The sequence below is a fragment of the Nothoprocta perdicaria genome, unplaced genomic scaffold (assembly GCF_003342845.1).
Source record: "Nothoprocta perdicaria isolate Ctin4 unplaced genomic scaffold, notPer1 scaffold_105, whole genome shotgun sequence".
Taxonomy (NCBI): domain Eukaryota; kingdom Metazoa; phylum Chordata; class Aves; order Tinamiformes; family Tinamidae; genus Nothoprocta; species Nothoprocta perdicaria.
Window position 1 is genome coordinate 178,839 of NW_020454150.1, and position 27,303 is coordinate 206,141.

The 27,303-nt window shown below is 37.3% G+C and overlaps 1 protein-coding gene across 1 annotated transcript in view; it reads left to right on the forward strand.

The window, feature by feature from the left end:
- Positions 1-25,863, forward strand: part of KCNMA1 (potassium calcium-activated channel subfamily M alpha 1) — a 202,435-nt gene extending 176,572 nt beyond the window's left edge. Inside the window, exons 23-30 of the mRNA XM_026044145.1 lie at positions 6,316-6,429; positions 7,158-7,241; positions 9,651-9,781; positions 14,865-15,059; positions 16,512-16,630; positions 18,319-18,543; positions 20,618-20,646; positions 25,428-25,863. Coding sequence (XP_025899930.1) covers positions 6,316-6,429; positions 7,158-7,241; positions 9,651-9,781; positions 14,865-15,059; positions 16,512-16,630; positions 18,319-18,543; positions 20,618-20,646; positions 25,428-25,582 — 1,052 coding nt within the window. The 3' untranslated portion in view covers positions 25,583-25,863. The remainder of the gene's footprint in view (positions 1-6,315; positions 6,430-7,157; positions 7,242-9,650; positions 9,782-14,864; positions 15,060-16,511; positions 16,631-18,318; positions 18,544-20,617; positions 20,647-25,427) is intronic.
- Positions 25,864-27,303: the final 1,440 nt, after the last annotated feature.

Genomic DNA, 27,303 nt, shown 5'->3' on the forward strand with positions numbered 1-27,303 from the left:
AAATGAGAAAGACTCACCCTCATTTTATGTTAACTTTGTGAATAGGCATAATTCAGAAAATGTGCATTTTCAACGTTAAGATTAAAAATGAAATAGATAAAAGGCATGAATTAGATTTTCTCATATTATTATCAGTTTAAGTGTATTCCATAGTAATTAGCATTTTGAATATTTGCTAAAGCACAAAATGTTGAATGAGCGCACATTACTATTTCTTCTCCAAGTGTTTGTATAGTTATGGTAGCTTTTTCTGATGAGAGAAAAAAAAAAGGCACGTGAAAAGAAGTTCCCACTAATCTACTTTTCTCTAGTACCTGGAGAAAAGCGTTAGGAACAAGTGCTATTCGTAGAAGTGTGATCCAATAAAATGAATTGTCACTTACCACCAAGAAATAAATATCCACTAGAAGAAAAACTAGAGATAATTGCTAGACTAAATGCTTTTTCAAGAGTATGAGACTTTGGAGTAGGAGGCCCAGACATGGGAGAAGGGCTATAGCTAGCAAGTGAATGTTTTTTCACTTAAAGAAGAATGCAAGGCGAGATGTCAAGTCTATGCTCTGCAAAGCACTGATAAAGAAAGTCAATTTGTTTTGTTAGTTTGGGGTTGTGTAAGCTTGTGCTGAACCTGGGCTCAGCTATGGTTTAGGTAATTACCGTATGAGCTATGGGTTGGGTCATTACACACTTTTTGTGTAAAAATCAGGTCATCTCGGATTTTCATCTTGATTGTGTGTGTGTTTGATAATGAAACAAACTGAGGCTCAGACTGGAAAAAGACTCATTTAAATGACTATGAAAAAACCTCTAGATTACACATGATCCTCTGCTAAGATTAAAATACAATGCAATCTCTGGCATCATGCTGGTTGCAGTTGAAAAGCAAAACAATCTGTTATCATTCATTCCTGGATTTAGAGATGATGAAATTTCATTCCATGTCCTGATCTTTGTTTTTATGGCTGAATCCTGCCCGACTAGGGCAGTGTGACAAGTAGTAAAGCTATAAATCCTTTACCTTTTCAGCTTGTGGGGTCACTAACACACCCAGAAACAATTCTCGTGCTTTGAGGAACACAAGCTAGCACTGCTTGCTCAGCACCATGTTTTCATCAGAACTGTGGTTTGAATTTTTCACTATGTGGATTCTCCAATTCAACAGTATGAAACTTTCAGATATTAAGGACCCGCTTACTTGGCAGGAAAATGGGAGTCTTTTTTAATGCAGTTTCTCAGCCTCTTTTGGGGCCCAGGCACAGGAGAGAACTTCTCTGAGGTGCTACACTCTTGAAAAGAGCTCACAGTCAATCTTCCTCCCACACTCCTCTTCACTCAAAAGTTGGTTAGAAATAATCATTAAGAGATTATTAGATCGTAGACACAAATTACAGAAGTCAGGAGTGAAACCAGAATTTAGGCTTTCCAGATGCTGAGTCCAAACTACAACTCCCTGTCTCAGACCAAATGGGACGTAGAAATCAGAATTGTTTCTAAATTGAATGGCTGTAACAGATTCCTATGAGTGTCAGCAGCTCTTTAGCTGCACGACTGCTRCTGGACTTTCCAGGTATACCCAATTGGCTGTACTTTGAAGAATAACAGGTAGAGTCTATCATTCCATCGAGATCAATAGAATATTAATGGATGTTGTCAGCAAACAGTAGCAAAAGGATATAGCTGTGAGGTCCTATTGTAAGAGAATAGCTTCTTTCAGCCTGGCTCCACTTAATGAAAATTTGTATCATATTCCTGCATGATAACTTCTCAGGGCTGTGTTTGGCAGTTCACCACTGGTATGGCATTCATATATGCTCAAACTGTGATCATCGTTTCAATGCTTCTCAGATGAGCCAGCACTAGTACACAGTCTGTATGATTTTTAAATTACATTTTTGAGAACTTTAATATATACTTTATCCAGTGAATCCCATGACATTTTTCCCTAGAATAGCATTATTTTTAAAAGGCACAATCAATTTACTTGGCACTTTAATGACAAGAACACCTTTTTTTTCAGGATGTTTTAGTCTGGGAAACTGCATTCTGCCTATGTAGAGTCCCAGCTGAAAAAAAGCATACAAAAAGCTAGGGAAGGAAGAAAGGAGAGGAGAGGTGAGAAGGAAGGGAATGGAAGGAAAGAGAAGAAAGAAGGTGAGAAAAGACAAGAGAAGAGAAACCAAGCACTTATGGTGCACTAAGAAATGGGTGTTTCATTCTGTCCTACAGCTGACTGCACTTCAGTGCTGAATCGTATGATTGACTTTATCTATATGGTAAAAAAGCATGTTTGAAATGTTTTATGATCCTTCAGAATGGCAAGTTTTTTTTTTTTTTTTTTATTAATATAGCATAAAAATGTGGCTTTGGTTACGCCCCTCTGGGTCCTCGTGAAGTCAATGCAACACAAGCAGTGCACATCCAAGAGCCAAATTTGTTTCTACATTAAAACCCCAGTAAACCTGTACAGGCACATCAGCAAAGGAAAAAGGACATATTCACTGCTACATAGAGCAGACCCTTCTGTATTTCTTGGAACATTACTCAAATAGTGCTGTAAGGAAGGAGCAAAACCAGTGATTTATGATCAGTGCAATCAGCTTGGCCATCAGGCCAGCTGCTCCAAACAGTACATAAGCAAAGCAAACTAAAACTGACCAAATATGATTGTGCTGTATCTTACCTCCTAACTGTTGGAATTATTTCCTTATTCTGAAGCACATGGCTGTCACCATGGACCCTTGCACAGGCACGATGCTCGTGCTTGCACAGGCCGTGTGAATTTTACTCCAGGGGTTGAAGCTGTTAGGCAATTATACCCTGGCTCTTTCTGTTATTTGTTGAGCAAAGGAGACACTGTGGTTATAAGAAGATCACAATAACTATCAGGCCTGTTTTACCATTTTTATGAGCGTTAATGGAACAAGGTTTGGGGACTGAAGGAGAAAATGGAATATGAAAAGGAAAATGAAAAGAGGCTTGTGAGGAAAGCATGTCATTTCTAAATGAATGCTCTGTGCAGAGGAATCGAATCTTTTCACAGCTGAAAATGGATCTTAAATCTGATGCCTTAGCTTGTTTCAGCTTCTGTAATGAAATAGAGTTTTCCTAATACCCTGTGACCTGAATTTCTCCCTGCTTTATGGGTGCTATTCCTTGATGTACAAACCTGTATTTTCTCAAGTCAGCATTTGATGATGGATGTCAAAATACAGGCCATGTATTATGCATATAGCATTACCGATTTAAGGTGTTTACTTGTCAAGTTGAAGAAATTCAAAAATGTCACATTCACTGAATCCACACAGCTGTCACTTGTAGTTTTTCTTGCCTTTAAATGAAAGTTCTGATAAAGCAGGTTAGTTCTCCTGTACTTTTTTCTTCTGGAGGAAAAAAATAGAGAGCCAATAAAATTTACGTTAAGATTCAGGAGGAGGAAAGTGCCTTTAGGTTGGCTGGTGTCCTGTGACAACCAAACAGGCACACAAAATCCCTAGCTCCTCTAATTTTCTCTTTCATGAATATAATGGCAGTTTATGATAGTTTTAAAAAGTGGGTTTGTTAAGGCATCTAAACAAAGGGAAATTAAATTAAAATCGCAGATATTTCTCTCATATTCCAAGACGATAGGATGAAAAATATTAAGGCATGAGTCCATTTCTCATTCAAGGAGAAAACAAAATCCCTTTAACATGCTTCCTGCATTTCAGACTGAATGCACTATGTGTGCAGTGTGCAATTACAGAGCTCTTGACAGCCTGTGCCTAACAGAAATGCCACATTTACTTCAATCTTCTAACACCATCCTAGGAAGACAAATATTTGAAGGGTTAGAGAGAGGTGGTTGCAAATAGCCTTCTGGAGAGAGTGTATTTGTGTGTGTGTGTGCAGCAGAGGGAGGGCAAGAAGGACTTAGGCATTTAGAAGCAGTTATGCCAGCTTTCTCCAATTTGTTTTCACCTGGTAGGGAAATACCAATGTGTGCTATCATCTGAATAGCCTACTCCACTCAAAAAAAAACTGTTTTTAAGAGGTGCATCCTGAGATGGGAAAAGTCTCCAGGAAAAAGAAAGAAGCAGGGCTTGAAGTGATGTTCCCACTTAGGTCCATGGGAACAAGATTAGTATTTTTTTTTCTCTCGAGTGAGTGTGGAAAGTCTTGCTGTTGCCATTTTGTATTGTAATTCCCTGGAGGACCCAACTAGGCCTGCCACTTAAGTTGCTCAAGTAGTTTCCAACTACTTAAGCTTTTATAATGTAGTGTGACAAAGCCTTGTCTTGCCGTTGCTGTAGCATCACCAAGTACAAAACTGAAACTTCTGCTGCGGCAGGAAGTCTCTCATTGATTTCTACCTCTTCACAGATAGCGGTCCCTTTGTTTGAAATGTGGCCCAGAGTCCTGCTTGGAATTGCCAGCTGTGTCATGGTTGCATCTAACTTGCAATGTGGCAGCTGAAGGCACTCAATTAGACTCACTTTTTGAGTCAAAGAAATCCCAGTCATAAGTAATCAAATCAAAGAGCCAAAATGACTATCACTTACTGTATCAGACACTGTGTGCAAGCATCTGCAAGTAGAAACCAGTTGGTAATACCAGGTTGGTCTTATTGAATAAGTTTCCATACAGTGATTAGTATTAAATGGCCAATTATTAACAATACCAACATTTCCAAGAGTCTCCAAGAATCTTACATTCTAAAGATTTTCTGTGCCCTGGTAATATAAAATTGACTTGCTTTGCTCTCTCAGATTTACTCGTGGCAAAGGATTGGTCCTTCAAGTGTACTGAATATACCATATCCACTTCTTTTCTCCCAAGGAATTCCTTCACAAACTTTTCCCCTCCCTTTTTATTTCTCCTCTCCTTAAATTTCTCATGTTGTACCTAGCTTTCCTGTGACAATCAGAAGGCAGTTCAAACTGGGATCTTTTACCTGGTTTCCTTTCTTCACTGAAGGAACGGGAGTATTTCTTAGTCATCCTAGTACAATCAGGTATCCATTCTATATTTTGTAATTTGCCTTGTTTAAGGCTAGTTTAATAGAGATGCTACTTAATACTGAGGGAAAAAAATAGCCCACAAAGTAGATAAAATCCGGTGTTATATTTTAAAAACTGCAGATTTGTTTAGAGGCTTCCTGGTATGTTAATTAGTMCCCAAATTGAATAAAGGAAAAGTAGACAATATCATATCATCTTATTCTGAATTTGGCAGCAGATGAATACATCAATGATTTTAACTCAGTGAAGGAGTTTCCACAGTAAAAGAAGATAATGAAGTTACATCAGGGGTGAATTTAGTTCTGATTGATTTAGAAGTGGCATATGGAGAAATCAAAAGTTGTTCACATCAAAAGCCTGTCCTTTTGGATGTCAGGTGTGAAGTAAGGAACTTGGGCATAATGTGGCAAGAAAAAAACAAATCAATGTTTCCTCAGCAATTTAATCATTTAAAATAAGCTTAGCTCATGCCTAATCCTAGGAAACAAATGTTTCTTCAAGAATACTCACATATGTCTAGCTGAAACTCCAAAGTCAGACTCTGGCTTCACCATCACATCTACAATGGTGATATTAAAGAAATATTTCCATGCTTTCTATTAACTTTAATGGAAAAGGGAGATGAGGCACATTAATGTCAACTGTGAATTTCCAGACCAACTGTTGCATGAGCTTTTGTATAACTACCTATTTTTCGGTACTTAAAATCAAACTCCAACAGGTCTTGCCTCTGTATTTTTATTTCCAAAAAGCTAAAAGATTAAAAAGTGCTTAGTGCCAAGAGCTCCATTTCAAGCTGTGTAGAGAATCGGGCTGAACACACAAGCTTTGTTAGAGGTGAACCTTGCTGCTCTCCAGATCATTTTTGCTTTGAGCTCCTGCCAATATGTTTCCTCTCCCACCTTTGCTTCCTATACATCCCCAATGGTATAAATCCATTTCTAGTTTCTTATCAAGCATTCCTCTTGTATACTATTTGAGAATCTGTTTCTTTTTCCTTTCATCCATTTCTTTTTCTGTTAGAATGGGTCCTTCCATCCTARTATTTCCATAACTGTAAACCTCATGAAAATACATGAATTATGCATGAAGAAAAAAAGGGTTTGGGAAATAATTTATTAATTTATTATTATGTGTCATACGTGTTTTAGAAGGATGATGCTTATAAAATAATTTCAAGTTTTTTTATTTTTAATGAAAAAGCAGAATTACTCATATCAGCCTAAAAAAAAAAMCATTGTATTATTATATATACAGAATATATACACACGTATGTTTTCTTTTTTGTAAACTTTCTCTATAATTCTTTTTCTTTTAGGCTTTACACCMCCGGGGATGGATAGGTCATCTCCAGACAACAGTCCAGTCCATGGCCTGTTACGTCAACCCTCCATTACGACAGGAGCCAACATCCCTATTATAACAGAGCTAGGTAATCAAAGCTAACATACATCCTTTTAAGTACATTCCCATATCTTTTTTCCTCCTTCCTTTGTTGTGCAGTCTTGGAAAAGTTATCTATACCATAAGTTATACTGCTATGATTTCTCTTTAGTTAACTGTTTCAGTTTATTCTCACTAATGGAAAATTRGTAACAGTCTTTTTTATTTTATATGAATAACTAAAATATATTTATCTCTTTCCTTTGAGTTTAAAATAAACAATAGGTCAGACAATATGCTTTTTACATACTCTAACAAATAAACAGATTTCTGTGGAAGAAAGTTAAAAAGAGAGAAAAAAAAAAAAAAAAAGCACAGTAAGTATGAGCAGACATTTCCTGTGCATTTAATCAATAGCAAGAGGCCATTTGTTTATTTCTTCATGGTCCAGAACTGTTTAATCATGTGTAACCAAGCTCTGTATAATAGTATGAGACTTGTTACCCTTGAGAATACAATGATGGTAGGTAACCAGGCTCTGATTTCCACACTCGCTGTGGGTATTTATGTTGTCAAGTGGTGTGATGTGAAGTGCAGAAGCTTTTCTGTTTTTTTTCACGGCAAATACAAACTTGATTTGTGGTCCTTTGTCCTTTTTTCTTTTTCTTTTTCTTCTTTTTTTTTCCAGTTCTATTTTTTAGAGCCTTACCTGTCTTTTTCCCTTACTTTATTCTCTTTCTGTACTTTCTTTCCCCCCCTAAATACTTTACTTATTAGCTAAGCCTGGCAAACTTCTGCCTTTGGTTTCAATCAGTCAGGAAAAAAACAGTGGRACCCACATTCTAATGATAACTGAACTGGGTAAGAGTGCCTTTTTCCTTCACATCACTGGCCTATTTTCTGTTGTTGTTGTTCTTACTGTCATCAGCTTTTTCTTTATTTATCTGGCTGTATCAGAGGGGCTACCCTCATGGCACTGCTTTGAATGTGTTTTATTTGTGGTTCTGGTTGAAATTGACTGTCTTGTTCTGGCCTTCCTTAATGATTTTTTTTTTCACGCAGCATCAGTAAACCTTTGATCACACTCGTCTGACCTGCCGGCTGTTTTCATCGCACCTTCTCACCAATTCATTTTCTTTGGCCTGGGTCTCTCCCTGCACCCTTTCTCTCTCTCTCTCTCTCTCTCTCTCTCTCTCTCCCTCTCTCTCTCTCTCTCTCTCTCTCTCTCCCCCCTTTCTCTCAGTCTCTCTTTTTTGTTATTCCAGCCTGTTGTCAGTGTGATGGACATGCCTTAACAGTTCTCCCAGGCCGCCAAAGAAGAAATAAAAGATATCAGAAAAGAATCCCCAGTATCACACTTTCTCTAAAGCTACATTTTTGTTTATTTTGGGGTGCAGGCCTTTTCTCAGAAGCTCAGGTTTTGAAACTGTAAAAGGGCGGCCAAGCTTCTGTGTTTGCTCCCTCTCCATAAACAGAGATTACTGGAGCATTTGCCAGCRGTGTTGGATCAACATGTCCTATGATGCAGCACTCCGCATTTAAGCCTACCCCACCAAGCCCAGAGACCTTTTGTAGGACTCATAGCAGGCTAACTTGCATTGGGAAGATAAAGATCTCGAGGCTAAAACTGCACTTAGAGAATCAGCATTAGATTTGTAGCACCTTGAGAACCGACACCACCCACAGCTCGCAAGCTGGTGTCAGAGACAGGTATTAGTCTGCCAGATATAAGTGGAAGAAGAATGCTGCTGTCAGTAGTGCCTGCTCTCAGCTAGCAAATTAAGCTAAGGCACAGGCTTTTCAAAAAGTACATTTGAAATGGTACGTCAGGCTTTCAAATACTATTTTGCTCAAGAATCCGGTGAATAAATTGATAGCCGTAGTACAAAGAAAGGAGTATTGTAGATATTGGTGTTTGCTAGGATGAATTACAGCAGAGTGGGGAGGCAGGACTCCTGCTTTGGCTCTGCTCATGATTTTCTATGTGATCATGGTCATGTACTGTTCAATGGGGCTTTAAAATGCTTCTCTGTTCATAAGGCCTGTGAGGTTTGATTCGTATTTATTCATGTTTTGTTAGCTAAGCATGGCAAGTGCAGTAGTATGTAGATAGAGGTTGAAAAAGTAATAGATAGAAAATTAAACTGCATAGGAAGAAAGACTAGAATAACTAGCAGAACTTGTAAACTAAAGCCAGACTCTCACCTGGTCTTGTCAGCAGCTCTCAAGTTGGTTTCACAGCTTCTGGAGCCAGCTCAGTAGATGCAGTACCACTGGGAATAGTCACATAGTCAATGTGTGCATTTTCAAAGTTTTTTAATTTTCCTTCCTTGCATGGGAATTGAAATTAATTTGTCATTTAGTAAGTTAAATGGGTATTTTGATGGCATAACTAAGCAGTCTGTGCTTTCATGCCTGAGGAGTACTAATATGGTAATGAAATATTTCATGAAATATCATTCACTTGATAAACTGATCTCAAGCAAGGAGCTATTCATAGTAGAGGGATAGAGGCAGGGAGCTTAACTTTGACAAGTAAATGCCAGAGAAAATCTAAATGCAGAGTACTACTTAATTTGAGCTTTTCAGTCTGATATAGACTCTTCATCACACTGGCTAATGTAGAATYTCTGGCTAAGGTAGTGTAGAAAATGTACTGTAGAGAAAAATACCTTAACAAAAGGTATTGCTGCAAGAATATAGCTGGAGTATTGCTCGCTTCTTCAGACTTATGCATGTTAAAGGGACAGTTTATCTTCTTTTTTTTCTTACAGTAAATGTATGAACACAACTTTAGTAAGAGTCACAGCAGCGCATCTAGCATATGCCTTTGGGCTAAATCAGTGTTTTATGGAGAGACTGTAATTTACAATGGGATTCTGACTTGTCCTGCAATAGCATTTCATGATACATCCACACAACCTTAGCCACTGTTTCTGACCAATACCAAGATTGCCTCAGTTATAGAAAAGCTTCATGTTTCTCATTCTGAGGTCAAGCTGCAGGTTCAGCAGAGCTGCTTTTGCAGCAAAGGGATAGTCACCTCCCAAGAGCAAAAGAGTCACCTCTTACAAGGAAGATAAGGATCAACAATTTTTTAAATGCACATTTTCACATCCATCTTGATTTCATTTTCAGTGACGTCAAAGACACGAGTCTGTCTTGCCAGACATATGCCGTTTCTTTTTCTTTCTGGTTGTGTAATATGTAAGTCACATATTGGTGACTCAGAARCACCTTATGATTTATTATTATTATTATTATTTTCAGTAAATGATTCGAATGTGCAGTTCTTGGACCAAGATGATGATGATGACCCAGACACAGAACTGTATCTCACACAACCCTTTGCATGTGGAACTGCATTTGCTGTCAGCGTGCTGGATTCCCTTATGAGCGCAGTAAGCAAACAAAACCTTTTTCTTTCTCTCCCATGAGACCTACTCTGAAAGAATATGGAAGTATATTCTCTGTTCCATAGGTAGTCCAGAGAAAACATTTTTCTCTTGAATTTCAAGACAGTTCAAAAGACAGTTCAATTTCATAAACTGTGATTATTTCAGTTTGATGTAGAGACTTCTAAAAACCAGAGCTATTTAGGACCACTGTGAGTATTTCATCTCATTTTTGAACGAATGAGTCTCATGTTCAGCTTGAAAGATTATAATTTCCAAAAAATGTTGAATTTCCCTCCTGAAGTCCAAACCCAAATTCAGTGTGTTGGTCTCTGTGCTAACTGTTCATATAAGACAGCATCAACTTTGAGCTTCCTGTAGCCATGAACAATGTTAASTTCATACTCTGAGCAGGAGCAGAGGGGGACACTAGTATATCTGTACAAAAGYTATTGTACACACTAAGTGAACTCTCTTTGTGTGAAAAAAGGTCATTATCTCTTTTTCACGTGAATTGTTTTGTGAATCGAAACATATGTGCTTGACAGAAACTCCAGATGGTGGCCTTTGCTTATGTCTACATTAGAGTTTTGGTTTGGAGCTGTAGTAGAGTTTTGAAGCGTCTCAGTCATCCCTCTTTTTATCATCCTTACTTCATATTGACTAGGTTTGGACAATATTTTGAGAATCTATCACACTGTTGTTTCTTTTTTGCTGTCGACTCTGTCTCAAAGGCAGTTACTGAGATTAGCTCAGTTGTTGCCCATGTTTGGATATGTATTCATCTTAAACAAACAGTATTCATTCAACAAAATACCTCCTGCTGTAAAAGAAAAACAGGTTAAAATATTTGTTGGAAAAAGATGTTAAAAATATTGTAGCATTGGGCAGAGAGGGGCCTTCTCAAAAAAAATCTATGTAAAAAAAAAAGCAAATATGAAAAATGGCAATATGACTTGGAAAATGACAATTTTAGAGTAATTATAAATGAAAGGCAAAGTGTCATTAAAGTTAAAGCAATGTTATTAAAAGATGTGCTAATTTTCAGTTAAATTTTCTGTAAAAGACCAATTAGTTTAAAAGGCTTGACAGCATTAACTGCAAAACATAAGCGCTATGGTAATTATACTTTAAAAAATGATTGAACAAACGGGAAGGCATCCCTGGAACATTTACACTTTCAACAAGCTGCGTTATCATTCCATAGCACAGGCTAGGTGGCACTGCTAGCTCAGATATCTGTGTCAGGATATCCTTGTCACTTACCCAGTTTTAGTATCTATGATGCACTTCCTTTTTTTGGCTTTTAGACTGTACCTATTTCATATTCTCATTCCGGGTATTGGTTATAAAGTTGTTATGGAAACGTCCAGTGTGAGGTACATGAGTAGCAAACAAGTATTTTTCCAGTTATGATTTTCCAGCTAACAAAAAGAATTCCTGCCATTGCTGAAAAGTGTCTTGTTACTTTAAGTGCTGCCGCACCTTTCCAAAGACATTCCATAGATTGCTTTCTTATAAGTACTGGCATATCCAGGGCATCTACTCTCCCACAGAGCAAGTAGAAGATCACTCTCAAATTAATTTTAGTGTAGTATTATTCTAAACGAAATGGATATCAGCTAGTTCAGCTTTTCAGTGCTCTTCAATTCCATACTGGCAAGAGGTAATAAGAGGCCTTTGGTCTGATTTTCATGACAATCAAAACAATTGAGGATTGCGTTTTTTYYTTTTTTTTTTAMCTTWTTTTTTTWAMYTTTTTTTTTTTTTTTTTCCTGAAGAGAGCTAAAGAGGAAGAAGTAACCCTAGTTAGCAAAAGATGCCAAGTTCACCATCCTTCCATGCATGTGGTTAGGCATTTTCTGATGGGTTGTGATGCCAGAGCAGCCCATTCTGATAGTTGGAACCTTTCATTCATTGATGGCAGATGAATAAAACCATCATTTGGCTGCACTCATCCATCTGATTAAATGGTGACATTCACATCAGTCATGGTGTGAAACCCAAATTAAACCATTGTTCCAAGATAAATGTTGCCTCCCTTGCTAATAAGTATCTTAGCTTTGCTTTAACATTTGTCTAGCAGTGGGAGGCCTGTCTTTGGTGACAGCGTTCTGTTCCACTGACAATAGACCTGATTCTGTCCTCCTTGACATCAGCTTCAGAGCAGGGTATGGCTCCCAGAGTTACTTAGAGTTAGTCCTGTTGGCACGTGACAGAAAGTCAGAATTGAACCTATTATTTCATACTTTCACTTTGGGGCTTTCTTCTTTTTCTTTCTTTTTTTTTTTTATTTTTTATTTTTTTGTATACTAATGAGCTTGTGACAAGTGTCTAACTTGATACATTATTTTACCTATGCCTTTATTTCTCAATTTGTTATGAGAACTGTAGAAAAATGAGCAATATGACAACAGTGTAATTTCGTACTCTATGATGCTCTAGTGAGCTACACCTGGATAGCGGGACAATTGTGCTCTTACACAGAATGAAATTCAGATATGTTTGAATCTTGAAATCTGGCTATAGTAGCTATTACTTACCTTGTGGAATAGAGAGAGAGAGTTGGAATATAGCGATGTTAGGCCTAAAAGTGAAAAAATGATTAGTACAGTATTTTTAATCTTTCATGTGTTACACCAGTCACTGAAAGTTACCAGTCTATGAAAAGCAGACATTTCACAGAGACCAACATGAATCAGTCTTAAGAGTAACTAAGCATTTCTCATTATATTTGACTTCAATGTAATAAGACTATAAACTAGACTTTAAAAATCTACTGGTAAAGCCATCTGCTACTTTTGTTTAATCATTTATCTTGATTTATATAGAAATAAAAAACCCCACAAAACTAAAAAAATGAAAATAACATTTTAAAATAATATTGAATATCACTACTTAGAGAAGAAGAGAGGTTAGTAATCAAAGTCCTGCATAGAAGAATGGGAAGGTGTAAGAAAAGATTCTGTTGCATAAAATAGTGTGTTTTTCTAAAGATGTGTGTTTAAAGTGCCATATAAAACATGATGAACCTGAAAGGGCTTTGCCAGTTTCTCCAGTTCAATGTATCCAACCTCTAGATCTAGAACTCAGTTTGAGATCCATGAAACTTGTGTCACGTAAAACTGATGCYTAACTACAGGAGGAAAAGGAATTCTGCTAATCATTATGTCTGAGTTGTGTGTCATGTATGTTGACAAAGGACAAGAAAAAAGCTAAGCATGATGCCAATTCTTTGATTCTGAGAACTTTCGTGTTGGAAAAGTATAGCACAGTGGGCAGTGTTGCCAGGGAGATCCAGATTCTCACCTCAGCGGCATCAAGGAAGATGTAATTGAAAGGAGGGGGGAAAAAAAATCATACCTGCTTGTCTTGCCTCTCTCACCTGTGTAGCTCCCATTGAACATCTTGGAATCACATTGATTTTTCTATATATTGAGAGGTTTGAATATTGCACTTGAATTGTTGCACATGGCCACAGCTCATCCACACATGTAAAAGCTGATTTTTAGATTAACTGTTGTTTCAGATTTAACTGATTCTTCCTGAACATTTGCTAATTCCAGATTACTCTGTACAGTATACTTTGTTTTTGCAATATGAATGCTTTACTCAGTCTAATTAAAATTAATTAGAGTTCATGAGATTTAAATATTTGCTTTAGGTCAGCTAAAACAATAGCAAGCTTTTCCTCTCATYTGTATTTAGTCAACAGGTGAATGGTGTTTATGTGTCCATGTAAATAAGCTTGAATTTTGAAATTTCTATATGACAATGATAAACATTGCAATTAATGTAGAATTCTTCAATTTTATCTGTCATCTCAAGTGAACAATAAAACTGAAGTTTCATTATTCAAAGAGAGTGTATCAAAGTAACATGGATAGGAACCCAGTTTTGCTTTTTGATCTCAGGATAAAGCATTTCAACCTGTACCTCAGTTTACTAATTTATTAAATACAGTTACTTTGTGTGGATAGAGCAGTGACTTTCGTTGCAAAGTATTTTTGAAATCTTTGCACAATAAGCACCATCTGAGAATTCAATAGTCGTTATTACGTGGCTGGCTTACAGACATATTTGTTCCAAGTCCTAATTTCAAGAGAAGGCACAAATCTAGTAACATGACTCCTGCACACTCTAGTTAGCTCATTTTCTCCTTATATGTCCCCCACACTTACAAAGCTTCTGAATACCCAGACATTAGTGACATTTTAAGTGATAGTGTCTGCTTTTTTTGGCAATGATTATTTTTTGCTTAGTATATACTCTACACTGCAAATATTTAAGTGAGTATCTCTGAAACACAGCACTATACTTTTAAGTGAACTTGAAAGTCATTCATGTGGCATTAAATTAATATTTAAAATGCCCATTGTTTGCCTGACAGACCAGCGATGCTACAGATGCTGGCAAAATGTCAGTGTGGAGTAAATCTTCCCTAATAAACCACACTTACCCTATACCCTAGAGTTTTTTAAAAGGACCACCAGGATCCCAAACTCATCATACATTTATCTGGAATGAACTCAAGATGTTTAATTGATACATGCTTATGTCTGAACACTGTCAAGTCTCGTAATAAGATGTTTAGTACAATACATCGGTTAGACTGCTAGAGTCCAGCTGCAGTAATAAGTAATGACATTTGCAGCACAAAGGCAGCTCCCCAACGAATTGGTGACAAGAGTAAAAAGGCAATCTAGCCCGTGTAAGCTTTAAATGTGGTCTGAATTTTACAATTACATGTCCTAAAGCCCATTATTAGACATGAAGGCAATGCGAAGGAAAGCAGTCATTGCATCACTACTAACACCAATTATAGGAAACATAAATCATTCAAATTTTTGTACTTTAATAAAAATCAGCCTGAATTGGTGTTTAGAAGGCAGGATCTAGTATAGGAGCCTAATGGGATAGAAGAAAATAGAGTAATTGGAAGCTGCTGTCTTTTCACTTTCTATATAAAATTATTTGAAGAGACAGCCAAGAACTTTAAACAGCAGAAACCCAGAAAAGTTGTAATTTGGATGTCTTCAGTTGTGACTCTAATGGTGTTTGCTTAAGGAGCTTTCTTTTATCTCTGCAGACATACTTCAATGACAATATCCTCACCCTGATCCGGACACTGGTAACAGGAGGAGCCACCCCGGAGCTGGAAGCGCTGATCGCGGAGGAGAACRCGCTAAGGGGCGGCTACAGCACCCCACAGACCCTCGCAAACAGGGACAGGTGTCGAGTGGCACAGCTGGCTCTGTATGACGGGCCCTTTGCAGACCTAGGGGTAAGAGCATGGCAGAAGAGCAGGACGGCAGCTAGTCTGCAATCAATTTGCTTTCCCTCACATTCACTCAAAAATCTGTATTAATTAGCCTATCATTTCTGTTATTTAATTTGTCAAAGCTTTTGGAAGCTCTGGTGACACTTTACAGCACGAGGTGCCAGGTTTGCCCTTACTCTTTTGGCAAAGCCATATGAGCCCTCAAAACCGTTGTCTGGGTGTTTCATGCACAGTGAMCAAAATGGGACTGTTCCGAGGTTTCTTTGAAAGAGATGAATGAGCTGACTTGTATGGTGAGAAAKGGACACCTATTCTAAATGTGAACAGCATCTAGCCCTTTGTTGGGTTTTGACGGCCTTGTTTAATCTTTGCATGATTGTTTTTGTATTTTTTAAAATATGCTTATGAGCCTGAAAATAAAGTTGTAAAAATTGTTCTCTGCTCTTTGTGGATGAGCAAAAATTCTAATGAAACTCCACTTTTCTGGACCAAATATTGTAGTCTTCTTGCGACTAATGACAAAAGATCCACCTTCCCTACACATCCACATTTCTTAAATTACCCTTATATTCACCAGCTTTGACCCAAGAGAATGCAGCAATGCCTTTCATAGGAATGACAGAAAATTGCAGATTAAGAATTAATCTGGTGTATTGAGAATATGTAGATACAAACAGCCTATCATTTCCTGTAGCAGCAAATGGGATCCTTTCATAGCTGAGATTAACAGCTCATCAAAACATTTGACTACGCAGAGCAGTGTTTGGCAAATATAATGAGCAATACCAATCCTTCAAATGATACTACATCAGAGCTTCAGTTGCTCTTTGTAACTGATGATAGAATGAGTTCTAATCAATTAARCTGTTAATTAACATTACTACCTGAAATCAATATTTTAGGTATGCAGATATCAAATGTAAACTCATTTTTAGCTAAGCGAAACTTTTTTTTATTCTTTATATGATTTTAAAGTGACAATTTATTATAATTTTGTCTTCTAATTTAACTCTCTAATTTCCGTTGTGCTCCCTATTGAATTTATTTGTCAAGCAGACGGTGTCTGTACTGCCAAAAAGAGTCAAAAATATTAACCAATTTGTTAAGACAATAGCCATCGTAATTTGTTGAATATGCATTGCTTGATCTGAAAATTTACATTTCCAACTTAAAACAAATCAACCCCCTCTCCAATTTTGCATCTTTTCATGGACCAGTGCTCTCCAAAATAATAATCATTTTACATAATTGCTTGATTTGAAATAAAACAGATTATTTTTTTCCTTGACTAACAGTTTCTCTTTTGTGACAGGCAACAATCTATCCAGTGTCCTTTTTGTAGAGAGCCAGGCTGAAACTCTTTCTCCCTGTCATTGTGTAAACAGGTAAATGAGAAAAAAATAATTCTGTTGTCTTTTTTTTTTCTTTCTTTTTTTTTTTTTTTCCTCTTTGTAGGATGGAGGTTGTTATGGAGATCTATTTTGTAAAGCATTGAAAACATATAATATGCTTTGCTTTGGAATTTATCGATTAAGGGATGCGCATCTAAGTACGCCTAGCCAGTGCACTAAACGGTAAGTTCTGCTTTTTAATTTCTCTTTCACTGTTTTTCAGGCTTCTGAGCAAGGAAGATCACAGTGCCTGAAGCAAAATCTCAAAAAAAGCTTTCTCCAACTTTGCTACAATTTTGCTACAAATGCTAACTTTTTGCTAAGTCCTAATGATTCTTTAGATGAGTTCGAACTATAGGCTGGATATCAAAACTTTTCAGGCATATGCTTCAGGCACTTTTAATTGAAAAAAATGAAAATAAATTTAGAGCACACATCTTCATTTTGTTTGATTTATGATCATCCATGCTTTGCATACAAGAAAGAAAAAGATTTGTTTGCTAATGTCAATCAACAATACATCTGTATCATTAGCAGAGGCTAGTTATCTTCCAATTTGCTTTGATGATATGCTTTAGATAATTGTAGTTTTATTTTCCTCTTTCTTAATCCTCAGAATAAATACTCCTGTGGGCTTCCTATGAGTGTTACCTCTATCATTTCTTCTTGTATGCAAAAACCACTATTAGGAGGCTACATTTTTACTTCAGCAGGAACAAGTCTTAGAGCACGCACAATTTTATCTTTGCAAACTGAAGGCCAGTTAGCAGCTTACTTGAAAATGTGTTTTAATTAAGTGCCAGCTAGAAATACACATGCAAAGCTTTCCCAGAATTATCGCAGCTCTACCATCTGTTACTGTCTCATTCTCTACCAAAAGCATCATTTATTGGGTGGTCATGGAAATAAAGAGCACAGCAGCCCACCATAGTTAAAAACAAACAAACAAACAAAAMCCCTCACCTTCTGTAATATTCTGGACAAGTGGTATAGAAAAAACATTTTCAGTGTAGATTTGCACTGTACTTGCTATACTTGAGATTATTTTTTGGATTAATAAGTTTCTTTAGCCCCTTAGGCAGCTAAAYCAGATCTCTTATGAGCACTAAAATGTTTTGAAAAGAAGTTGTAAGCTTCATGATAAATTTTTATTTATTTCTGGCTTGGATGGARAATTCCTATTGCCTTGTTCAAGCATGATATTCCTCACATGCAGGAAAAAAATTCAGCGGCAGGTTCTAGAAGGCATTCCTACTCCTGAAAGGGACCCTTCAAAAGTGGAAAATTTCTGCAGTTGATGGAGATTTTATTTTGGTGCTAGATTCTTGGATATGTGCAGACTTTCTTTCTAAATGCTCTTTAAAGACAGGATGTACAGTTGATCCCACTGCAAATGTGTTAATATATTTTCCTTATCTTGTATTATGTCAAAATAAAAACAAACAATGATATTCTTTGCTCTATTGACAGTATTTAAATATTCCCCTATAGAATGAACTGCATCTAAAATCCTCTTCTCCCAGCTTTTCACCCATTCTTTTAAATGCCATTACTGTTAAGTTATTGCAGGTATTGGACAGTATCTCTTTAGTAGTGTCATTGCAGGAGAGTGACTTGCATGATGTATTCCCTGCACAACCATTATGTGGTTTCCCTGGGGAAGGTCCTGCTCAGTTTGCCTGCCCTACTCAACAGCAAATATACAAAAAGGAATGGGAGAGCAGATATAAGGTGGCCTGCATAGTTGTGCATAAGTCAATGGAAACAGAAATAGAAAWGAAAAAGAAAAAATAAATATTCATAAGATGACATTTCTGGCAGAAATATTTTAGAACAAATCTAAACTTCTTTTTCTCTTTCTTTTTTTTCAGTTATGTTATCACAAACCCACCATATGAATTCGAGCTTGTGCCGACAGACTTGATCTTCTGTTTGATGCAATTTGACCACAATGCTGGCCAGTCCCGGGCCAGTCTTTCTCATTCTTCCCATTCCTCCTATTCTTCCAGCAAGAAGAGCTCATCAGTTCACTCCATCCCATCAACAGCAAACCGACCGAACCGCACCAAGACCAGGGATTCACGGGAAAAACAGAAGTATGTGCAGGAAGATAGACTTTGATATGTGTACCTGCTCCCACTGTGTGTGAAACTTGCATCCACCACCCATTCTCCCCAGTTAATGTTTCCGGCAGTAAATGTTCCCTGTTTTCCCATGGAGTTATCCCTTTTTGTACACATATTTTGCATATGTATGACAGTGTGCATGTGATGGTCATTTTTATTTCACCACCATAAAACCCTTAAGCACAACAGCAACAAAGCAGACGGACCAAAAGTTATTTATGATGCTAGGGGAGAAAAAAAATCCAAACCCATAGGCACACTGAAAACATAAATAACTCACTGCAGTAACTACTCTACATATCAGCAAATAGAGTATATTTAACATGGACACTTGCTGTTGATGTCAGAGTTACACAAAAAAAGTCATTTAGTGTAGAAGTGTTGATATATATTGGGGTAGTTTTTTTATATATATATTTGTATTTACATTTATTACATTTATTTGAAGCTTATAAACTGACCCATAAAAAAAAAAAAAAAAAAAAAAAAAAGCTACTGATCACTCTAAAAGCTGATACTGTGTAAGGCTTTCACTCTTTGTATAGGTTATTGTTAAGCACCTGCTTTTACTGCTTTTATACCAAAGCAACATCAGGGACTTTTCTGCTTGTATAAGGACTTTATTTAAAATATTAGCCTTTTGAAGATAGTGTCTTTTCCCTTTAACACTGAAATTGTCTGGGCATGGGGTTGTAAAACTCCAATGGTTTAATTTAAGTTTAGGAAGAGTCTAATTGCATATTAAATTATTATTCTGTCTATTTATGCTGCCACATGAATAGCTGTATTTTCTTTCACTTTTGACATTTGGGATGAAAAGCCATATGTATCATAAATATTGGATGTAAGTCATTAAAAACTGCCTTCCTGGGACTTTACGTCTTTAAAAGGTGAATTAGTCACCTTATGTACAGAATAAATAATGTTCAGAAAAGAGCAAGCATTTTTCCATGCTTTAAGTATTGGTCCTCAAGGGACTTTGTTCCTTTCCCCAGATGCTAGTTTAACTTTTCCAAGTTAAGAGAGATGGTATAAAACTCTTAGTGAGAGTCCTGCTCTTAGGAGATGCTCCAGAAATCCTGGGCCTTGCTCTGGCTGGATCTTTACAGCARGTGCTGCCAGTTCTCCATGAGCAGGAGAATATAGGAGATGAGGTTTGAGTGCCTTGAAGATCCAACAGGTTCCTCTCCCATTTCAGAAGGAAAGGTGCTGTACCCCAGAGGGGCAGAGCAAGAAGGATGATGGAAACATCCACTGTGTCCAGGTCCTGTGCCATTTGGCTCCAGTTTGGTTCTTGTGTGCTCTTACCAACGATACCCGAGCCAGACAAAAATTGTGGCAGGAGATTAAATAAAGCATTGGAAAGGAAACTATGCTAGACAGTCACAATTTGTTTTTTAATTTTGAATGCTGACCACTGAGATATAGAAATAGTTCTAGGTGGTGTGAAGAGGATTTTTTGGGGGGTTGAAAGGGAGACCAGACAAACACATGCTATCTCCGGTGGCTGACCAGCAAAAAGAGCATGCAGAGAGAAAATAAATATTCAGACTTGGGAGTGACTAGCATGGTAACTGCCAACCCAGACAAGGTGCTTTTATGGTTAGTGCTGTTTTCTACCTTCCCCTTCCCCAAGCATGATAATTTTGAAGATTTGCTTGCTGTGTGAATTGACAATGAAGCCAAGCACTTTTACTGACAAAACCTGGTACCATTTAAGTGGGCTACACAGAGTGCCTCTGTGCAGTGCTAAGCATAATGATTGGAATACAGTATATATGAACGTGTGCATTCAAATGCAGCTGTAAGTCTTATCAGTGGAAAAATGTTGCAAATTATGCTTACTCCCCACAAATGGGTATATTACAGTTGCTCTTGATCACAAAGACAAATTCATGTGTTCTTTTTTGCAAAGGAAGTTATTATGGTGTTTTGCCCTAAGAATATTTATAACTATAAGGATGTGCCAGTTAAAGTGCTCAACAGAAAATATGACAGTTTAAAAGCATTGTAAAACTTACATAGCTTACTTCTTTTTCTAAAGTGCAACAAGGATGAATAGAATGGGCCAAGGTATGACAATTAATGGTTCTGCATGATCTAGCAAATGCTGTGGGTTTCCTTCTATAACTTGTCCTTGTGAAAACTTGTGAAATTAAAAAACAAAATAGTTACAAACTTTATTCACTTATTGGTTTGTTTGTTTGTTTTCTTCTTTTTTTTTTTTGCCTTTTTTCCCCCAAACCAGAAGTTAAACTGGCTGCTGCTGCTGCTGCTGTTGCTCAACCCTATTTTATTTTTATTCTCTCATCTGCTTGCCTTTCTGATTGCACGTGTCCTCTTGTAACTGCCCAGGTTCCTGCTCAATGAAGATGCTGCCCTAATACAGATGTTATTTTAATTTCCCAGTCCTCATTCCCATCCCCTTTCCTCCCTTCTCCCTCTTTCCCTCCATTTATGTTCATGAGCATATTTTTGTGTTTACATTGGCAATATTGACTGAAGATAGTTGAGAACAGTTATGCATTTTGGAAGAATGTTAATGGCTTTGACACCAAAATGCTTTTCCATTAATGTTTTATCTGCTTTCCTTTTAGCTGAGGAAGGAAGGGTGTTAATATGAAACCACTTGTCATATATTACATAATGGTGATTATATCCAAAAATATAGTGTTTGTATAATTGTGCAGCTCAAATAGAAAATATAAACACTCTACATTAGGAAAATAACTTGTCTGGTTTGCTGGCAACAGAAGAAAAACATCCAATATGGGATGCAGATTTGAATTCTTCAGACTGCACTGATGTCCGTTTCTGCTGTCTTCTGTCCTTAAGTCTTTGGACTTAAGGTTTTGTCCTTCAGTTATACTGTGTGCATTTTTTCTCCACTAACTATAATCAAATTGATCAAATGGTTTATTGCAGTGCTGAAAATTTTTCTCATAAGGATATACTAACCAGGCTGTGACTGTTGATCCTGATAAGTAGAGGAATGTTTAAATCACTTGTGTCATCAACTCTTTTTTATGTTGATGTATATATGCTGGGAAATCTCCCATTTGTGCAGAAATCTAAGCCAAACCTGAGTCATACAATCTTACTCAACACCATGGTTAATTTATAAAGTACAAAAACTGTATTGTTACCAATGGCCACAAATAACATCTCAGTGGTTTAAATGTAGGACTTGCCGCTTGTGGCATGTCTATATGGTTCCCACAATGGAAGCTACAGGTGGCTCTGACACCAATTAATATCCAGAGCACTTGCAGGCAAACCCCCAAAACTTTATTCCTGGCTACATGTAAAATATTAATCTGCCAAACAAATAATTAAGGAGTAGTTTGATAGAGAAACTTGCATTACTTAATTCTCATGTACAAAGAAAATGCGAGAAGTAAAACAGTTTTAAACTACGTTCTTTTTCAGGGTGTGCGTGTATGTGAGTGCATGCACACACAAACAGGTATATCCAACTTCATTTGAAATTGCAAGTGTCACAAGAGAAAATTTTTCTTCTTTAAAACAGCTGTAACCAGAACAGGGGCTATGATAAGAATACACATTTAGCAAATTTTGATATGTTTACCTGCTGCATTCCTTGTCTCTCCTCAGAAGAGAGGATGTTTCACAGTGATAGCTGTTCAAATAAAATTTTCCAGGACAGAATTAATGACAGCAATTTTAAAGCAAACGAAAAGAAACCTGTTTGAGAGAATTGCTGAGGTCTTTTTTCAAGTGGAAGAAATCTGTATTTTGATCATTTTATTTTTAATTATTGATAACTTTTGGTGCTGCAGGAAGCATTCTTACATAGGATATTAATATTTACTTATTTCTAATATAAGCATGCTTTATAATTTCTCACTTGGGTGGTGATGGCCCATTACAAACATAAGTGTTTGAAAGGAAAGTAAATGTTTCCTACTTCCTGATACCTGAAGTTGCTTAGCTCTTGCAACAGCTCTCAGCCGATGCTGTCAAAAATATACCCATCAAATATCGTAGGAAGATCAGGGACTGCCTTAAACAGCTCTTGCAAAAATAAAATAGAAAGCCAGGCCTGCTCTAAGACTCTCTCTATAGCACAGAAACATATGCATGTTTCTATGGATCAAGATGCATATGCCAAACAGGAGAGAGACTGACAGAACATGACGGAGAACAACAGAAAACACAGGGGGATAAACCAGCCTGTGAAGACCTAAAACAGGATTTTATGGATAAAGGAAAGTGGGCTGCTTGAGATGGTTTCAAGTGTGGGCTGACTTTGGAAGACCTGAAAGTGGTGCTGTGAGAATTAAAAAATAATCAGAAGTGCAAGGTGTTAAGGAGGGCATTTATGTACCTGGGGCAGGATGTATTAGTGGATGGGGTGAAAACAAGGAGCGCCAACCCTTGAAAGGTAAGTTGAGAGGGTGAAGGATTTTCATGTGAGATTTGTCGTCCTCCTGTCAAACACAGTGTGAGCACTGGAAAAGGGAYCAGGAAGGTATAAAGCCAGATCCAAGCATGTGATGCAAAAACGGCGATGCCTGGACCAAGGTTTTAGCTCTGGCAAAGAAGTTTAAATAGGGATGAGAAATAGATTTGCAGGTAGGTTTCTGTATTTCAGATAAAGCCCCCCCCCCAAAAAAAAAAAAGAAAGAAAAAAGGGACATAATGGAGTCTTTTTAAAGTTAACTCCACAGAGATGGATTTTTCTGTTAAGACTAATGTATTAATAACTGCCTCGTATGGCAAGTGCCAGGGAAAGCAGGGCAGGTGGCAACATTTTCCCTGGCTGCTGGGAACACACTGACTTCAGCCCTGACCCCTTTCTTGCTCTGAGAGCAAATTAACGTGCACCAAGTTCTGTTTGTAAGGAATGTTTGTGCTGCATATGTTAAAAAGAAGAGAGAGATAAAAGTACACTGCGCTTAACTTGCCTCAAAATCATTTTAAACACAAACCATTAGAAAACTGTTAGTTTGAAATTGTTTATGTGATCTTGCAAGGCTTTTAAAACATGATAACCATCACGCTTTACACCTCTCTGAAAGGTTAGTTTAATCGTAGATCACATAAAATTGGTTTCCACAAATGCATAATGGTTCATGTGTCACACTTGAACTAAATGGTTTTTTAAATGGAGCTGAAATTATTTTGATGTGTACACATTCCCAGATTTTTTTTTCCTACAACCTTTCTTAAACCAGCCCCCATCAGGAACCATTCCCTTAAAGTCTCATTAATAATTCAGATGTTCTGATGACTTTAAAAGATCTATGGAATTGAGGCCTTTTTTTCCTAACTGCTTGACAAAAAGATAAATGAATGTAGAAAGAAGCGGTAGGAGTCTGGCAAGCTGTAGATCATCTCCGAACAGATTGTAACTTTATCATTCTGTCAGGAAGAATAATTTAAAGCACTTAATCAGTTAGCTTCAGTGTGCAGGATGTAACATTATGAATTCCTATCGTCCAATCTGTTCAAATCAAAGGGAACTTAATTATAATAGGTAGGAGAGAGAGGGGAAGATTGGAGATTGAACATTGTTGAGATTCAGACAACTTCAGAGCAAGGGGGGGAGAATATTTACACTAATTTCAAATGAGAGGACATTTTGAAAGGAATTTAAAAAAAAAAAACAGCAAAAAAACAATATAGTAGTTACCTTGAGGGATAGCCCTACCATGATGATGATGATTATAATTCCTTTATTTTATTTTAAGAATAAGCACTAATTTGAAATCCGTCATAAAATAAATGTGTAAAACCTTAATTAGTTTGGAGTTTGTTGTGAGGGGATATTTAAATCCCATACCTGAAGTAAAATTGCCAAAACGCTCATAATGAAGGCACCATAGCTGCAGAATCTCTTTTGTGACCGGTTTGTGCTCATCCCCACAAGTAGGGGCAGAGAGGGCAGAGGGAGAGGATGCACATCCMACCTGCACAAATGCTTGTTGAAGTACAAGCAATGAAATACTGTAAAGCAGTCCAAGAAAAGGAGTTTGGAAGTCTTTGAACAGAGTCACCTCATAAAGCTACTTATCTGCAATTAAAAGATGAGGCAAGTAGTTGTTCTCTGCAGGAATCAAAAACATCATTCCTTTGATTTCTTTTTTTTTTTTTTTTTTTTTTTCTTTTTTTTTAAGACGTTTTAGCCAACATCTGCACAGGGACAGGCCAGTGCAATGGGTACAGCCCTGGGCAAGTGGGGACCAGCTCATCCTTGCAGCCTCTTGACATTCTGCTCCACCAGGCTGCTCCCACCCGTGTCAGGGGGTACCAGGAACCTCCTTCTGTGTCTCTGGGAGCAGATGCYAAAGGGACAGTGTCTCTGCTGAGCATCCTGTGCCTGGTCCAAGGGAGGTGACACCAGCCGCCTTGGGGTGGGAAGGTTCAGAGAAGCCAKTGGCCGTTTAGGCACCCACCTGTGTATGGACTCGTGTGTATGGACTCACGTGTATGGACTTTTCCATATTGCCCTTATCCCATCCGGCTTTTTGGTTTAGCTCTGTATTTGAATTCTTTGCCAATAAATGAAGCAGAGGGCATTCGCCTGAGCTTGTAAAACAGCTCTCACATTCAACAAGCAAATTGCCGGTTTGCTTTAACACCTTCCTCACTATCAGATCTGCAGACATGTCATCCTCCTCTCATGATAAGTATTTCCAAAGGTATTAATCAAATCTAATGCACTGTACTGCTAGTAATTAGTCAAAGTCAGCTTCTATTGATTGCCTTTTTTCCATGAACTTTACTGACTGCTGCCCCTGCTCTTTTTCGGTGTGTGTGTTTGTGTGCTCCTCTAATTAAAATTCTTGTTTTCCCCTCCTTATTCTGTCTCTACCCATTTTGCTCCATAGCAGAAAAGAAATGGTTTACAGATGAGCCGGATAATGCCTATCCCAGAAACATTCAGATCAAGCCCATGAGCACTCACATGGCCAACCAGATCAACCAGTACAAATCGACAAGCAGCTTGATACCGCCAATCCGAGAAGTGGAAGATGAATGTTGACTCCTTGGAGGCCAGAACTATTTTTTTTAAAGCCTGATAAACTCCATGAATGGTGATGTGACATTTATTCCTCTTACACGCTGAACCACTGCTGGAGACATTACGAAGGGCGAGCGTTACGGGAAAATAAAGTAGACAGATCTTTGTTTGTCTGCCTTTAATATTGCTTCCACGTATTTTGGAAACTATCTCATTTATAAATGAACACAGTCAGAACTAGTCATGTATAGCCTCTAGCGTTTTAAATTATTTTTATTTATTAGAAAAATATATTTTTTCTTTTTTTTTTTCATTGTCAAGTATTTTCCCTTAAAAAAAAAAGCTGCATATGTGGCCAGACTCCTAAGAATTAAAAAATAATGATAATAATAATCTGCTCAGTCTTTGGCCTAAAAGGAGAATGATGGTCACAGTTACAAGGAGATGTAATTAAGGGAGACAAATTATATATTTACAAAAAAAAAAAAGGTCCAACTTGTATTTTAGTAAATCAAAAAAAAAAAAAAAAAAAGAAAAAAAAAAAGAAAATAAGAACAGTTTGCCAACATGTTTCTTTACTGGAGGATGTGTATTTTGTTCAGCAATTGACACCAGCTCTTAATAAACTGAACTTATTTATTTTGAGTTGAAATCATATTTTTGTACATGTAACATTCTTCTGAAATTTTCTTTTTCTTTTCTTTTTTTTTTTTTTNGTTTAGTGATTTGCGCTTTGCACGTGGTTTTGCCAAGTTTGAGGACCAAGCTTTTTTGGTGGACAGTGTGAATGAAGGTGTGAGGGCAAAGCAGTAGCGTCTCTTGGTAGCCAGGTCACTGGTTGCATTCCTCAGTTTTTTGCGTTGGAGAATTCTGATCAAAAATTGGAACTTACTTTGAAAAATACAGGTTTCATCATTCTTTGGATGTACAGTGAGGCCTTATAAAATAGAAAAAAAAAAAAAAAGGTCCAACTTGTATTTTAGTAAATCAAAAAAAAAAAAAAAAAAAAAAAAAAAAAGAAAATAAGAACAGTTTGCCAACATGTTTCTTTACTGGAGGATGTGTATTTTGTTCAGCAATTGACACCAGCTCTTAATAAACTGAACTTATTTATTTTGAGTTGAAATCATATTTTTGTACATGTAACATTCTTCTGAAATTTTCTTTTTCTTTTCTTTTTTTTTTTTTTTTCCTTTTTTTCCTGAACCATTCACAGCTCATCTTCATTGATTGCTGCTTAGACTGAGGTCCACCTCTGTCCCCAGCACGCACACACTGAAGGGAGGGACAGGGCCGGGTGCTCATGGGCAGCACTTCTTGCTATAAATGTCGAAGTCTGGTAATTCCATGCTGCTTCCCACTAGTTGCCAGCAGCTGCTCCTTCCTGGAAGCCTGGGACTTCCTCTCGTTTCGCCCTGCATTAGAGCGCTTTAATCCAGCAGGCATAAACAGCACATGAAATCATGAACTATAAACTCTCCCATCTACCATATTTAGTTGGTTTCTGACTTCAAAAGCCCTCATGGCCCTGCATTCATCTTGCTTATCTGGTTCAAATTCTTCCTGATACACAGAGAGGTTTAGGTCCGGATCTGTGAGCTTTGGCGATAGCCCATATCTCTGTGAAAGCCACACTTAATCTCCTTTTTGGTGAGTTCAGAGCAGGATGAAAACACTGGGTTAGCCTCAGCTCCATAATCCTCCAACATGTTGTCCTCAGTTAATTTCTGTAACAAGCAACA